The sequence below is a fragment of the Egretta garzetta genome, unplaced genomic scaffold (assembly GCF_000687185.1).
Source record: "Egretta garzetta isolate BGI_Z169 unplaced genomic scaffold, ASM68718v1 scaffold191, whole genome shotgun sequence".
Classification (NCBI taxonomy): domain Eukaryota; kingdom Metazoa; phylum Chordata; class Aves; order Pelecaniformes; family Ardeidae; genus Egretta; species Egretta garzetta.
In genome coordinates this window covers 709,511-725,134 of record NW_009258676.1, presented here as the reverse complement: position 1 = coordinate 725,134, position 15,624 = coordinate 709,511, and the positions used below count along the sequence as shown (strand labels likewise).

Genomic DNA, 15,624 nt, shown 5'->3' with positions numbered 1-15,624 from the left:
AGGCCCTGGTTTTTATTATTCTTTGTTTCCACAGGATTTCTACTGAGAAATTCTGGGCTGTGGGAGTGAGGAATTTAGTGCTGAGCAAAGGGTTAAGTTTGGATGTAGAAATTAAAGTAAAAAGGCCATGGAAAAATGTATCCGATTTAAGCTTACCTTTCACAGAATCAGAGAATCACAGAGTTGTTGAGGTTGGCAAAGCCTTTTAAGCTGCCTCAGCCCAACCATTCCCCTACCCCTGCCATCCCACCCCCAAACCCTGGCCCTCAGCACCACCTCTGCCCGGCTGTTAAATCCCCCCAGGGGTGGGGACTCGACCCCTTCCCTGGGCAGCCCCTTCCAGTGCCTGACAGCCCCAAGGGGAAGGAATTGTTCCCCATGGCCAACCTCACCCTGCCCTGGCACAACTTGAGGCCATGAGCCGCAACTTGAGGCCAACTTTGACCAGCTCGACTATTTCTCCAGCCCATCTGCAAAGCCTGGAGCAATTCCCTGCTCTCCTCCTTTGACGATTTGACGTGTCAGACCTCCAATACAGCAGATTAATTGGGAACCACCCAAATAAAAGAAAATAAAACTCAGGAAAGCAGCAATAGGAAATACCCATTTCCATCTATCGGAGCACACACGTTGCAGAAGGCCATGTAAATGGAGCGATGCAGTCCTACCTCTGCACGTCTAACTATTTTAAATATGAAATTTAGTTTTGGAAGTGGATAATGAGGAGTGTGTTGGACGATGTAAATCAAGACCTTAATCCTTCCCGCTGCTGGTTCCATCCTGGAGCAACGTGTATGGTGCTGCTGTCGCAGGGCGTTATTTGGTGTGGCCATCCTCTGTCAAGGGGATGGATGGATGGACGGACGGACCTGTCTGGGTTTGGAGGAACGGTGAGTACTGACATGTCATCGTCTGAAGTGGGCAGCGTCCTGCGGCTCAGCTGGGTAGAAGATGCCCAATTTGGGCATTTGGAAACATGCAGGTGCTTTTGATGGCAGAAGCTGTTGTGAAGCTCTGTCTAGAAGGGCGCCTGCTATGTAAGAGGCCAACTGAGTGAGCGTTTTGAAGTTCCCTCATTAGCACTGGTATCTTGGACAGGAATAACTGATTATTTCCTGTCGTATTAGAGAGGAGCTCCTGAAATCGCTTTGGTTATCAGTTTTGCGGCTACCTTTACGTTTCCTAGGTTTCAGCAGGCAGCGGGGGCGGATTCTGTCAGCAATGGTTTTTAACTTGGATCTTTCCAGCCTTCGTTTCATCAGCTGGTTTCCGAGGTGAGAAGACATCCCTTCTCCCATTGAAAAGACCAGTTCTTGCCGTAGGCCGTTTTAATTTAGGCTCCTAAGCAGAGATATAAATGCAAGGCTCTCTTTAACGACCCATTTTTCAGACGGGCGCGGCGCCGGGGGGGGGGGGGGTACCATGCATTGCAAATACCGCTTACCACAGTGATTCCTTTGGGAAGGAAGAGCCGCTAGCGGAGGCATCCCTTCCCTCCTTCCACCTGGGGAGGGTATTTCTCTATCAATTTCTCTATCAAAATTTCCCCAGGGTTGTTACAGGGCTGGGGTCCTTTGCCCTTTCTTTTACACCAGTATGATGCCAAGGTGGCTCTAAAAATGCCGTCTCCATCCGAAGAGGTGGGAAGATAAGAAGACAGAAATCAAACCCACCCTGCAGTATTTCAGCTCTAGGTTCAGGACTCTGTGGGGGGGACATTCCCTCGGCACCCCCAGGGTATCCGGGTTTGAGCGTGCCTTTGGCTACTGGTGATAAAAATAAGACCTCAATCAGACGAAGAAAAAGGGGCTTATCTTGTCAGCGTTTAAATACATGGGAATTCTGCTGCCTGGGGAGGGGGGCGGAAGGCAACCACGTTTTCAACCCGTTTACATTGCTCCATGAATTTGTGATGGATTATAGCAGAGCGTTCGGATTATGCCGGGGCCTCCCTGCCTTGAAGAGCCCTTGTGCAGTCGCTGAGGAGACCCTTGTAAAGCCTCCTCCCCATCCTGCCGATGGCCTTCGCTCTTCCATCTCCACCGTGCTTTGGCAGGCTCCTGGCTGGTGAGCATCCCCGTGGGATGGGCACCCCACCTTCAGACACCTTAGCCCAGCACTGGCCAACGACCCCAGAGAGCTTTCGGCACACGGAAGGGTGCACACAAGAGGTGCGGTTGGTCTTGATGGCTCAGCTTCAGCTCTTCTTAACCTCCGCCCCGTGGGCAGAGGTGCACGCTATTAATTTCTAGCTCGTTGGCTTGCAATTGTTAGTTATGGGTATAACTCTGGAGCCAATGCGGGATAAAATTATTTTTGTTGCAGCAATGTTTAATGAAACCATTTGTTAGAAAAGTTAGGGTGAAATGCCAATGCGCTTTTTGTGTTTATTGTTATTGCTTATGTTCCTGGGAACAAAACCGCCTCTGAAATGAGCACAAATCAGCAGAAATTTAGTGCTGCTAAATGTACTCTCTCTTTGCACAGCTACGCATTTGCATATTTGCCTGAGACTTCGATACAAAATGCAAGTAGAGAACCTGTGGGCTAGATTTTATTGGAATAGAAGGGTGAGATCAGGTCAGTAACAGTGGTGTTTGCAGAACAAGATTTGTTGGAGCCCTGTGTCCAGCTCTGGAGCCCTCAGCACAAGGAGGACATGGACCTGTTGGAGCGGGGCCAGGGGAGGGCTACTAAAATGCTCCGAGGGCGGGAGCCCCTCTGCTGTGGGGCCAGGCTGGGAGAGTTGGGGGTGTTCAGCCTGGAGAAGAGAAGGCTGCGGGCAGAGCTGAGTGCGGCCGGTCAGGGCTTCAAGGGGGCCCAGAGGAAAGGGGGGGACAAGCTTTTTAGCAGGGCCAGCTGGGACAGGACAAGGGGGGATGGCTTTAAACTAAACCAGAGTAGGTTTAGACTGGATCTAAGGGAGAAATTCTTTGCAGTGAGGGTGGTGAAACCCTGGCAGGGGTTGCCCAGAGAGGGGGTGGAGGCCCCATCCCTGGGAACATTGCAGGCCAGGTTGGCCGGGGCTGTGAGCAACCTGATGTGGTTCAAGGTGTCCCTGCTCCTGCAGGGGGGTTGGGCTGGGTGACCTCTGGGGGTCCCTTCCCACCCAAAACATTCGGTGATTATGATTAATTCAAATTCAATTCTATGATTAATTCAGAACTTAATGGGTTGCTGTTTCAGTCATGGGAAAGAATCTCACGATAGGTCTCCTTTCTATGTTGTGATCTTTTTTGATGTTATTATAAATACGCTATATTAATGGACAGTTAAAACGTGATGATGATGTTCCTCGGGATTAAGGAGCAAATGGAGGAGCAAGGTACTTAGGGGTTTTAGAAAATAAAGTTAACAATAACATTTTAACTAAAAAATAAAACCACCTAGAAAATAGCAGATTTTTTAAAAAAGGTCATTTCTAAACGCCAGACGTTGTTCCCAATATTACCAACCTGCTTTTTATCCTTTTATCTGGCACGCATTTCTCTTAGTTTGTTAATCTGAAAACTACAGATCTCTAGATAATTCTGTTAGAGAATTCTAATTCTGTTGGAAGAAAGTTGCGTTTCAGCAATTAGGCCCCTGAAGCTGTTATCTGTCAGCTCACACCCGGCTGCCCAGCGCTCCCCTGGGCCCTGGGTAATTGGACCTCTTCCACGATGTCCTGCGAGGAGGAGGAGGAAGCCGTGGCCGTTCACAGCGGTGGAGTGTCAAATGGATCTCTCGGCATAATTAGGGTGCGTACCCAGGAGTTACATTTCGAGGCGAAAGTCTCGATCGATCGAGTTTTGAATCGCTTTCTTGGGGCTCTCTACCTGTAAAAATACAGCTCCACTAAAGAAGAGCCCATCTGAAAGTTTTTGTGGTCTTAGACATATTTAAAATCGCCGCCTTCCCCTATCCTTGTAGAAGCTGTGTGTGGGTAAGAATCAAATCTTTTATTTCTGCTACTCTTGAATTTGGCCACCCTGTGCGTTGCCTCTTTGTTCGTGCCTGCTCAGATGAGTTAGGAACCAGAATCTTTAATATAGCCAATCTAGGTTTAAAAAAAAAAAAAAAAAAAAGAAAACCATCCAGGTTTAATTCTGTTGAAAATATTTTGAGTTGAAAAGAAGGCTTCATTTGTCAGATGGTGAGAGGTTGGAGGAACAATTCTTGTAGAAAAAATACTCTTTATTTGTGTCACTTGGCATCGGGGTGAGGGGAACCAAGGCAGTTTGATTTTCGCTGTGTGTTTTGGAGGGAGGAGGGGCTTTGCTCTCTGTCTGGAGCGGGGCCCCAGGGCTGCGAAAGCTCTGCTGAGGCGGGGATGGCTTTGAAAACTGGGTGTAAGAGCACAAAATACAATCGCAGTGAGGAACACTTACCTTTTTGTTTCACCATAAATATTGCATTTGACAAGGAATTTTGAATTTTACTTGGCAGGAGCCTAACTAAGAGTCTGCCGTGTGGCTGCAGCCTGCAATTGCAAGAGCCAAATAATTTGGGAGACTCTAAAAGAAAAAAAAAAATCTCAGAAGTGCTGGGTATGCTTCAAATGGGATTAAAGGACGTCGCTTTCTTAGAAGAGAAAAGGAATACATGAATTTGTTCTGAAACAACGGAGGGGCCGCTGCGTGCTGCCCGTGTCACAGCTGACGTCGGCGCCGCTCCGAAGCCCCTCTCATGGACAGCAAGGTTAACATGGTGGCGGGTAATTGAGCTGGCAGCGGAGACAGAATCCCAGAACAGCAGGGGCTGGCAGGGCCCTCGGGGGCTCACCCAGTGCCACCCCCCTGCCCAAGCAGGCTCACCCAGAGCAGGGGGCACAGGACAGCGGCCAGGCGGGGGTTGAAGATCTCCAGAGAAGGAGACTCCACAGCCCCCCTGGGCAGCCTGGGCCAGGGCTCGGCCACCCTCACAGTCAACAAGTTTTTTCTCACGTTCAACTGGAACCTCTTCTGCTTCAGGTTGTGCCCATGGCCCCTTGTCCTGGCGCTGGGCACCACTGAGAAGAGTCTGGCTCCATCCTCTTGGCTTCCACCCTTAAGATATTTGTACGTGGTGATGAGATCCCCTCTCAGCCTTCTCTTCTCCAGGCTGAACAAGCCCAGCTCCCTCAGCCTTTCCTCATAGGGGAGATGCTCCAGTCCCCCCATCATCCTTGTTGCCCTCCTCTGGACTCTCTCCAGGAGTTCCTTGTCTTTCTTGAACCGGGGAGCCCTGAACTGGACACAGAGCTCTAGGTAAGGTCTCAAGACTCAAAGTCTCAAGACTTTCCTCCCAAATCAGTACAAATCCTTGCAGTTTTCTGACCTGCAAAAAGTGTTTTCTCCTGGCTCCTTAGGAATGCAAAGTCCCCAAAAAGCAGGATGACCGAGCGGGAGGCAAACCATGCCCAACCAAGCTGCGAAGCCGCCTGCTGCGCATCCATTCGCTTTCAGCAGTTCTCTCTCCTCCCCTCCATGTCGGTCTTTTACTGGCACCTCTAATGAAAAAACCCAAGGGTTTGATAACCGCTCATCTCCCTTAGTGTGTTGAGCAGTCGGCTTTCTCTTCTTTTCCCTGTTGTCCATTGAATTTGCAGCGTAATCGATGTAGACGAGCAGTGCGGGATTGTGCTCCAGCTAGTTCTGAGCTGCCGTGCCAACACCTACCCCTCTCCCAGCAAAACCAGGCGTCTTATTTTACTGTTCCCAGCACAGGTAAGCCCCCGTCTGTACACCCGGGGGGATTTGCACGCGTCTGCCTTCCCCGCCTGTCCCGCTCACCCCGCACACTGGTCCTGGCAGCCTTAGTCACTTCTTTTTCAAGTTGTTCCAGCATCTCTCATTCCCCTCAGCCTCGATATCCCTAAATGTAGGCAGTGATGTCAATTTATGCATTAAAATACTGTATCTAATCATTGAATGGAAATAATTACATGCTCGGGATAGGCCTGCGTTTGCACAGTCAGCTGGAAAAGATAATGCACATAATAGTTCCGTTTCTCCGTACACTTAGTGCGTTGCTAAACCACTTTATCTTCTTAATAACCAGTTAGTATTCAATTCCCGTGTCCTACCCAGGCTATTAAAGTCAGGCTAAAACGCAACGTTACATTATTTTTCGAGCGCTTTATTTAAAGCACTGTTGAAAACTGAAATACAGCGCTTTGTAGTCTTAATTTGGGATTGCGAGGTGAGTGCTTGTGTTTTACTCGGGTTTACTCAGCAGATGATGCGCAATCCTCCTTTCAAGTGTAATTATATAATTAGGTTGATAACGACCGTATCCATTCGGGAAGCAAGAGCTCTTGGTAAACGTTTTCACTCGTCCCTTGCCTGTTTAGCATTTTGGTGCTAGGGGACCAGAGCGGCAAGTGCACCAACTCCAAAATGAGTTCATTTACCCTGATCCCGCTCTGCAGCGCTCCGGCTGTGCCGGCACTTCCCCGGCACGGGATGGATTTTCTGTGGGAGCAAAGCACCACTCTGCTGACCTGGGCTGGTCCTCCCACGGTCTGTCATGGATGGGAAATGCCTGTGCTGGGAATTCAGAGGGGAAAATGGGAAGCGCCTTGCTAGGAATTCAGAAGGGAAAAATGGGAAATGCCTGTGCTGGGAGTTCAAAGGGGAAAATGGGAAACACCTTGCTAGGAATTCAGAAGGGAAAAATGGGAAATGCCTGTGCTGGGAGTTCAAAGGGAAAAATGGGAAATGCCTTGCTAGGAATTCAAAGGGAAAAATGGGAAACGCCTTGCTAGGAGTTCAGAAGGGAAAAATGGGAAACGCCTTGCTAGGAATTCAAAGGGAAAAAATGGGAAACGCCTTGCTAGGAATTCAGAAGGGAAAAATGGGAAATGCCTTGCTAGGAGTTCAAAGGGGAAAAAAAAGGGGGGCAGGGGGGTTGAAGGGAAAAAGGGGAAAAAACAGAAAAATAGAATTAAAGAAAAGAAAAAGAAAGCAAGTGCAAAATTCAGTATTCAGTGCAAGTGTTTCAGCATCACAGTTAGCAAAGAGCCCGTCTGGCTTCCTTGCTCGGCCAAATGTAGGGCTGACAGCGCCGAGGGAGGGGTGAATCCCTCCTGGCGAGTGAGGCACGGTTTGGTGGGCCGGGCATTAGTCCTGTCCCAGGTGAATGTGCCTGCAGCCACATCTGGGCACGCTGGCGTGCCAGCAATGTTCTTTGACTCTGAACGCCCAAGAGAGAGCCCGCACAGCCCTTGCTGCGGTACCTCTAGGAAGGGAGGCGGTGCAGGGGGCAACTGAGCTATTGCCTCCCGAATCAAAAAAAACCCCAAACCCCTTTGTTCTGTTGCTTCTTGGTTTATGTTTAAGACACTAAGGGCTACTGAAGTGCTCCGAGGGCTGGAGCCCCTCTGCTCTGGGGCCAGGCTGGGAGAGTTGGGGGTGTTCAGCCTGGAGAAGAGAAGGCTGCGGGCAGAGCTGAGTGCGGCCGGTCAGGGCTTAAAGGGGGCGCAGAGGAAAGGGGGGGACAAGCTTTTTAGTAGGGCCAGCTGGGACAGGACAAGGGGGGGATGGTTTTAAACTGAAGCAGGGTAGGTTTGGACTAGATATAAGGAAGAAATTCTTTGCAGTGAGGGTGGTGAAACCCTGGCAGGGGTTGGCCAGAGAGGGGGTGGAGGCCCCATCCCTGGGACCATTCCAGGCCAGGTTGTCCGGGGCTGTGAGCAACCTGATGTGGTTCAAGGTGTCCCTGCTCCTGCAGGGGGGTTGGGCTGGGTGCCTCCTGGGGGTCCCTTCCCACCCAAACCATTCCATGATTCTATGATTCTAATGTTGGAAACCTGAATCCTATTCATAGTCCTTGCTTATTGCGCTTCTCCGATTGGAAAAAACAAAAACAACAACCAAAAAACTCCTCAAAAATACCAAATAAAAGCAATCGTGTGGCAAGGCGCTTACCTGTGTAGTGCTGTTCGCTGTTCCTTGACTTCTCAAGTAGAAACGGCCCGTGCCTGTATATACACGGGTGGGTTTTTTGCAGGAGTGGGTGAGGAGGTGTCCACGGTGAGAGCTGTGCCCGAGCTGGGGTTATTCCCAAGGCTGCCTGTGCTGTGCTGTGCAGAGGGGGATGTGGCAGCAGCAGGGGATGGGGGGACCGAGGGGGTCACGGGGGGGGGTCCTGGTGTCCCTGTCTGCCCCAGCCCTGCTCCTCCAGGGATCTGGGCAACCTCGTGTGGGTCCGCGTGCTGCAGCACCTCTGTAAATGAGTTTACTGACAGCGTTGCTTGTGAGAGCAGAAGCTCTGAAGTGTCTCCTGAATGTTTTTTTTTGGAAAATAAGTGCATTTACGATGCTGGAATTCAGCCCCGAGTCTTTGGTTGGCTGGTCAGGTTCACACCAGAGGTAGCCATCCAGAAATGACTAATGCTCTTCAGACACCACTTAATGGTCGGGAGTCACCAAAAATGCCGATGCTGAAAGGGAGCAGAAGTGAATGGTCGAACGCATTATTCATTTTAAAAGTACTTGCCCTGATCCCATCTCTGCCTGGGATGGCTCTGCTGGAATTTGTTGTGGTCATTCCGAGTAACAAAAATTCTAGCTACAGCGCCTCGGTATTTAGCTGGATGCTGCGTTATTAAAACCAGCAACCCCCTTGAGAGTCAGTGTCGTTTGACTTAGCTTTGGGGTCGTCTAGCTTGATTTAATTCAAAAGTACTTAGGAGAGGAGGGGTGAGAATTTGGGTTCTCCTGTCTTGGAGGTGTTCCAAAGGTCTTGACTTCTTAATACCACCCTAACCTAAAGCTGCGGTTAAAAGGGAGCTTAAAACCTTTCTTCCTAGGCGTGATCCCTCTTTTCTGTATATCCTTGGGGTTTTTAAAGCAGAAAGATGATGTTGGTAGATCAGCAAACACAGAAGTGCTCCCGTGTAATTAACATACACAAATCGAGACGGATCAAATCCCTGTTTTATCTTCTGTGCCATTTATAGCGCTGATATTTGCAAAGAGCGTTTTATTAAATTTGTAATAAAATGGAGCGTGCAGAGTGGGCTGGCAGATCATTGCCGGATCGTTGCCAGCCAGCCAGGCCCGCCTTGGGTTATTTTTTTTCCTAAAGGTACCCGTGTGGGGCGTATTGCAGATCTCTAATGACTCGATGCAGCTTTTCAGATGATAGGGAAGAGTAGAAAGAAAACCTTTATTCCTTTACGTGCAATACAAACGGAATAGGAAAAATAATGCACTCATGGATGCTGCGTACCGTGCCCAGTATTGAAACACCCGGAACGCAAGACATGTATTTGAATACGTTGGGGGGGGGAGGCTGGTTTTGTATTTTATCTCTAAAATTATCACTCTGAGTTGGAAACAATCCTGGTTTGTAGGGTTGCGTGGACCTTCGAAACGAGCCTGATCTAAGATACCTGCAAAAAAGAGGTTGTGGGCTGCCCCACGTGTCTGGTCTTGATACAACGAACATCAGTAGGAGGCAAAAGTTTAAATTTGAAAACAGCGTGAATGTAACCATCTTTTGCAAAGGTGTTTAGTAATTTTTTCCAGCTACAAAAATACTGGTTTTTACGTACACACCCTTATAACTTAGATCAGCTCTAGCTTTGCTTATAGGCCCAGGAGCACAGGTTTTGCTCCTCTTACCTCTTATGTGTTCATAAAAAAGACAAAATTTCCCAGGAACACTTAATTTCCGTATTTTTTATGCCCAAGATAAGCTGTAATGTAGCAGGGGTTTATGGTTCTCACAGGAAAAAATGTTTTCACTGTCAAAATTCTTCTAGTACCTCCATAATTTTACTGCTTAATTTTTACTCTTCAGTGCTGGGTGGTTAAACCTAAACTCGGAGGTTTCTTTTAACTCTGCCTTCTCTCAAAAGCTTTCCTGAGATAGGGGCTGGAGAAATGTCTCAATGCAGGATTGATTTTATCCATAATAATGTTCCCATTGGTATCTGTTTCAGTAAAATTGGTATTTTTTTCTTTAGTGCCTGGGCAAAATTGGCAATGTAGGCATTAATTAGGCTCTGTCTTTCTAAAATACACATGTATGGGTATCATAGGTTACAGGTATGTCTATAGGGTAAAACAACACTTAAAGTCGTAATCTTTTGCCATAGAATAACCTTTAAAAGTGCAACACGCTATCATGCCGTGCTTTATTTGCAGAAATATTGACAATATCGACTCATTTTCGGGAGTGGTAGGATTTTTTTTGTGCTAGGAATTGCAAGCGTATTTTCTCCAGGCATCTAAAGCTGATGAAAAGCTCCGCATCTTCATTCCATACCATGTTCTATATTATGAAACCGCTACCTATATTTCTCTTAAATCACTCATGAACTGGTGCAGGAACCCTCGGGAAGAGGGGGAGGGTGGGTGGTGGTTTTGGTGTTGGTTTGTTTTTTTTTTTTTTAATTAGCATATTTGCTGTTTATTTTACTTTTTCATGAGCGATGCATGGTTTTTGGCAATATAACTAAGACAGGCCAAGGAATTAATGTTTTGGCTAATTAGAAAACGCAAGCGTTAGCAGTCATTGCGCCGGGTTCGATACGGGTAGCGCATGAAGGTCCCCGGAGTTCGGAAGCGTGTGGCCATACCTGTGTTCCTGTCCGTGTCAGGCTGTAAGGAGCTGCCAGAGCCCCGCAAAACCCTCCTGGTGGTGGCAAAGCGGCGGCGTGGACGCGTGGCCCTGGTTGCCATCACACGGCTTTCCCAAGTGCTCGCCCTCCCAATCCGTGCAGGAAGAGGCAGCGGAGCGTCCGGGAGGGAAGCATCCTCCACGGTCCAGTTGTATTGATACAGCAACTAGTGGTCTTCCAAAATGATGAGCAAGCGTTCCCATTTCTTCTCTGTAACGTGGGCCACGCCAGGTGTCCTGGTGTTGCAAACTTGTTTTTAATTTAGCGCTTTTCCGTCTTCAATCCCGTGAAACATAATGCCATTTTGAATCCTCCTGTGGTAGTAAAAAAAAAAAAAAAAGCAAGAATCAAACTAAAGCATCTCCATCCCTGGAGGTTCCTGGTGGCCTCTGGCTTGGTTCTTAGCCTTCTCCTGTCAAGGGGGTGCCTCCGATAAGGAGCTGGCTGCCGTGCACCGCGATGCAGGTTTTCCGAGCCGAAGGGCGGGCGGCCGCGGCCCCCCCGGTCCCGCTGGGTACGCCAGCCTGCCCGCTGAAGGAAGCAGCAGTTTCCCCTCGGGCTTCTCAAGGCAGCAACAGACAGCGAAGCCTAATTTGGCTGAACTTGTCCCAGCGTTACTCTTACATAAAGGAAATCAGTCTCAGTTCGGTTACTTCTGTTTCATTCCAGATGCAGGTTTTTGGGTTTTTTTTTCATCTTTATCGTGGCAAATGCAGGAGTGGTGCAGTCAGCCAGTTCTGAAGCTGCGTCCTCGCGTGCCAATTGGCAGGACGTGCCCGCTAGGAAAAAACGCGGGTGGCGTGCAGTGCTGCAGCCCTGCAATTCGTTCTGCATAAAACACCTCTGCTGCTCCATTAGCACAATCTCCTGCTTTCCTGAGATATTTTTAATCCATTCTTTAGCACGTGGCATTTTCTGTAGCTTCTTGTGACGTTTTACTTCTTTTTTTTTTTGCCAAGGACATTTGACTTAACGTTTCCTTACTGGAGCGTAAGCAGCCTCATTAATTGTTTTTATATTTGCTCTGAGTGCCATCGATTATTTAGCAAGTAGTGACAATAAACAGGTATTGATTCATAATGGCTTGGTTCTAAATTGAGCAGAAGGGACTGTAAAGGTTTACTGGCAAGCCATAGGAGCGAGGTCCTTGCTCGAAGCCAAAGCGGGGCGCGTGGGCTAGCATCCCTGCGTGCAAGGGGAACGGAGGCTGCAGAGAGGAGCCAGCCCCCGTCGTGCGAGGCGAGGAATGGAGCTGTTGGAGCGGGGCCAGGGGAGGGCTACTGAAATGCTGCGAGGGCTGGAGCCCCTCTGCTCTGAGGCCAGGCTGGGAGAGTTGGGGGTGTTCAGCCTGGAGAAGAGAAGGCTGCGGGCAGAGCTGAGTGCGGCCGGTCAGGGCTTAAAGGGGGCCCAGAGGAAAGGGGGGACAAGCTTTTTAGTAGGGCCAGCTGGGACAGGACAAGGGGGGATGGCTTTAAACTGAAGCAGGGGAGGTTTAGACTGGATCTAAGGAAGAAATTCTTTCCAGTGAGGGTGGTGAAACCCTGGCAGGGGTTGCCCAGAGAGGGGGTGGAGGCCCCATCCCTGGGACCATTCCAGGCCAGGTTGGACAGGGCTGTGAGCAACCTGATGTGGTTCAAGGTGTCCCTGCTCCTGCAGGGGGGTTGGGCTGGGTGACCTCTGGGGGTCCTTTCCCACCCAAACCATTCTGTGATTCCATGATTCCGTGATTCTATGATTCCATGATTCTATGAATATCCGTAACGGATGAGATCCGGGGAGGGAGAACCTGCCAGGGGCGTAGCTGGGAGTAAGAGGTAAAACTGGAGTTTATTTTGCTGTGATTTAATTACAGAAAACTCGAGGATGAAGTTGAGGCGGGTTGCGTGGAAAGGGGTTTGTTGCTTTTTCTATTCCAGCAGTTGCAGGGCTGACCCAAACGTGGGAATAGAAATCCCTGTAAGAATTGTAAAGCAAAACAGAAACAAGGTGGTTGGTGAATCCGGGGGGTGTTTTCGCTGAGAGACACTGTTTCTGAGCCGGTTTGTAACTCGACCATCAGAGCATGTGCGCGGTGGGGGAAGGCTGCGGCGCTCGCGATCTCGGGCTGCGGCGGTGTTAATATCCTTTCTCCTCCTGTTCGTCAGATCCCCACAGTACCAAGCACTACAAAACACAGATATTGCTTTTCTCCGAACGCTTCCAGTGCCTTCCCATGAGGAAGATTAGCTTAATTATAGATAAGGATTGATTGCGCAAATAAAAGCTGTTGTGCACGTCTCTTCCTCCGGAAGAGGCAGTGATCACAGACCCCTCTCCCCTGCCCCGTAAAAGCTTGCCTGGAAAACGTAATTTAATTTTTTTTTAATAAAAGTCTCTTTCGGAAGGCAAAGGTGCTTTTCAGAGTTACATATCTCGAAAGAGAGCGCTAGAAAACACCAGCAAGGTGCTCTGGGAAAAATGGCATGTAAAAAATGTAAAAGGTTTATTATTCTTTATTATTTTTTATTTTTTATTACATTATTATTCTGGAGTATGAAGAAATCAAGGAGTTCAGTGGTCCTGCCTTTCCAGACTGATCAATTATCTGAAAAGGAAAAAAAAAATAAATTTCAATTTGCTAAATTAATTATTTAATGCTTGTGAAGGCCTGCGGTGCGGCAGCTGCACGCGTGTTGGGGTATGGCTGAGCCACAGAGCCGGCAGACGGGTGGGGGCACGGCGGAAATCCCGAGGGCTGGGGAAGGATCTGTGGTCTGTGCTTCGCCGCCCTACGGAAGCTGTGCTTTGATCATCTCTTCTCCTAACAATTCCAGGTGTCGTCAAGGTGGATTACGGCGATGTATCCGTCAGAAAAGCGCTGAGGGAAAACCTGAAGTGTAAACCCTTCTCGTGGTACCTGGAGAACATCTATCCCGACTCCCAGATTCCACGGCGCTACTACTCGCTGGGGGAGGTACGCAGCATTTCCTTGGGCTAAACTGGAACGATAAGGGTGCTGTGGAGGAGGTGGAGGGGGGTTGGAGAAGGGAATGAAGTGCTTGTATGCCTGCCTTTATCCGTTGCCTTAGGCAGGTTATATTTTCTCTAAATCTTTCATGAGGGGGCATTGCTCACTGTTAAAAATTTATCTTTTAAATCGAGCGGCATATTGGAGAAGTGGGGTTGGTGGCTGATCTCTTGAAACCATTACATGACGTGCAGAAGTTGAAGGAAACTTCCCGTCATCACGTATCCCGTACACGTAGAGTGGTTTGTCGTTGATGCTGTGTTTTCCAGCCGGGAGCTGTGTATCACAGACATTCCAAATCCTCTGACGATTCTGGTACCACCAAGAATCGAAGCCTCTTTAAAATTCAGACACTTCCCCCTTAAAAATACTCCATTGAGTTGTACCTGCGCTGGCTTCGAAAAGCTCTTGAAGGGTTTGATTTAAAGATAGCTACGGCTAGAACAGCAATCAAACGAGCAAATGGCTTTTTTTACATCCAGGAAAGTAATTTACTACGGAAACTTGCAATTGTAGTGAAAAATAAAAGCCACCCTAGGGTTTCCAGTTTTAACTATGACAAAATGAAGTGAAACATGGCTTTCCAGCCAGGAAAGAACTCATCCAACAAGTGTCAAATAATGAGGTTCTGTACGATCTTGTCGGAGTGGAAAATAAAAGTAGGAGAAAGTAATAAAATTGTTATTAAAACACCTTATTTTTACCAACACGGCCTCAGTTTCTATGGAAACGGCGATTCAGGCAGGATCTAGGAATTAAAACTCATGCTCGACTCCTACAGCCGCTGGCTGCCAGTTGAGCAGCAAAGTGGATTTTTAGCCCTAAAGCTCAGGTGCCGGCAGCAGCAGCAATGGACAAGCCTGGAAAGATCAGAAGCGCATTTTTCACTCCTTTTCCTCCCTTTCAGCAGGCGTTTGGCCCCAGGTAGGCTGAGCTGTCTGGCTTGCGGGTGCAGCTGGGACCCGTGGTCCCCCCACCCTCGGGTGCGAGCCGTGGGATCGCTGGCTGCCGAGAGCCGGGGTTGGGAATAAATCTGAGGAACTGATTCTCTAGCACGGAGCAACGGGTGATCAACACCGGGCCTCGCATTGTGTTGTGCGACTGTGTATCTTCTTCTTCTGTAAAGAGTGATAAAAAGAATGAATAACTTCGACAGATTTGGGATAATCATCCTTAATTTGCTTATGCCCTCCTGCAAGATAGTGCGGGCGTGACTTGGGACGGGGCAATGCCCGTGCATGGTTCACCTGCACCGCCCGCCCTGTTCGAAGCGATAATCAGTACTGCATTAGGCTTTAATCTGGATTTTGTTTGGCTGCTGAACGACTCATTTATATACGTCTGTTGCTTTTATGAATGAAGTGCGCAATTTTTAACTGGAATTTCGAAAATGTGGAGTCGCATGGGACTGAAGTTCCTAAGTGGCTTGTGGAGTTTATTCCTCGTACACTTACTAGGCAGATCCTGACGGTGGCCAAGCCATTATTTGCAACTCAATTTCCCATGCGGTTAGAACATAACTTGTATACAGTGACTGTATTCCATTTGAATGTCCTAGATGGACGGAGAGATCCCTCAGAACGGGCATAACGGGACTACGGAATATTCTTTTTTGCACATTTAATCACGTAACATCGAAAGTGAATACAAAATAAATGCGAGGCGAGGATTATTTTAGAAACCCAAGGCGTAATAATGAAGAAGCCCTCTGTTTTAACGAATCGAGGGATCGCAAAAAAAGAAAAAAGACCTTTCTCGTGGCGATACGTGAAACCCTTTCAGGACCAGCGTTTACTCTCGCTGGGCTCTAAGGAAGGGCCGCTTGTGTTAAAAGCAGCTGGGCAGCGGTGGAAGCCAGCGCTCTGGTTACCGCCCGGCGCCTGAGGTCTGAGCCCCGAGGAGCCTTTCTCCTAACCTGGGCAGCTCCTGGAGGGGGAAGCAATGAAGAGCCTGGGCCCCTGTGAGGTTACTCACCAGCACGAGGTGGTGCCCTCGCTTGCTGCGTGATTAGCGACCTTAGGGCGGA

The 15,624-nt window shown here is 48.7% G+C and overlaps 1 protein-coding gene across 1 annotated transcript in view; it reads left to right on the top strand.

The window, feature by feature from the left end:
- Nucleotides 1-15,624, top strand: part of LOC104135266 (polypeptide N-acetylgalactosaminyltransferase 13) — a 131,640-nt gene that overhangs the window by 89,856 nt on the left and 26,160 nt on the right. The window contains exon 8 of the mRNA XM_009648893.1: nt 13,405-13,544. Coding sequence (XP_009647188.1) covers nt 13,405-13,544 — 140 coding nt within the window. The remainder of the gene's footprint in view (nt 1-13,404; nt 13,545-15,624) is intronic.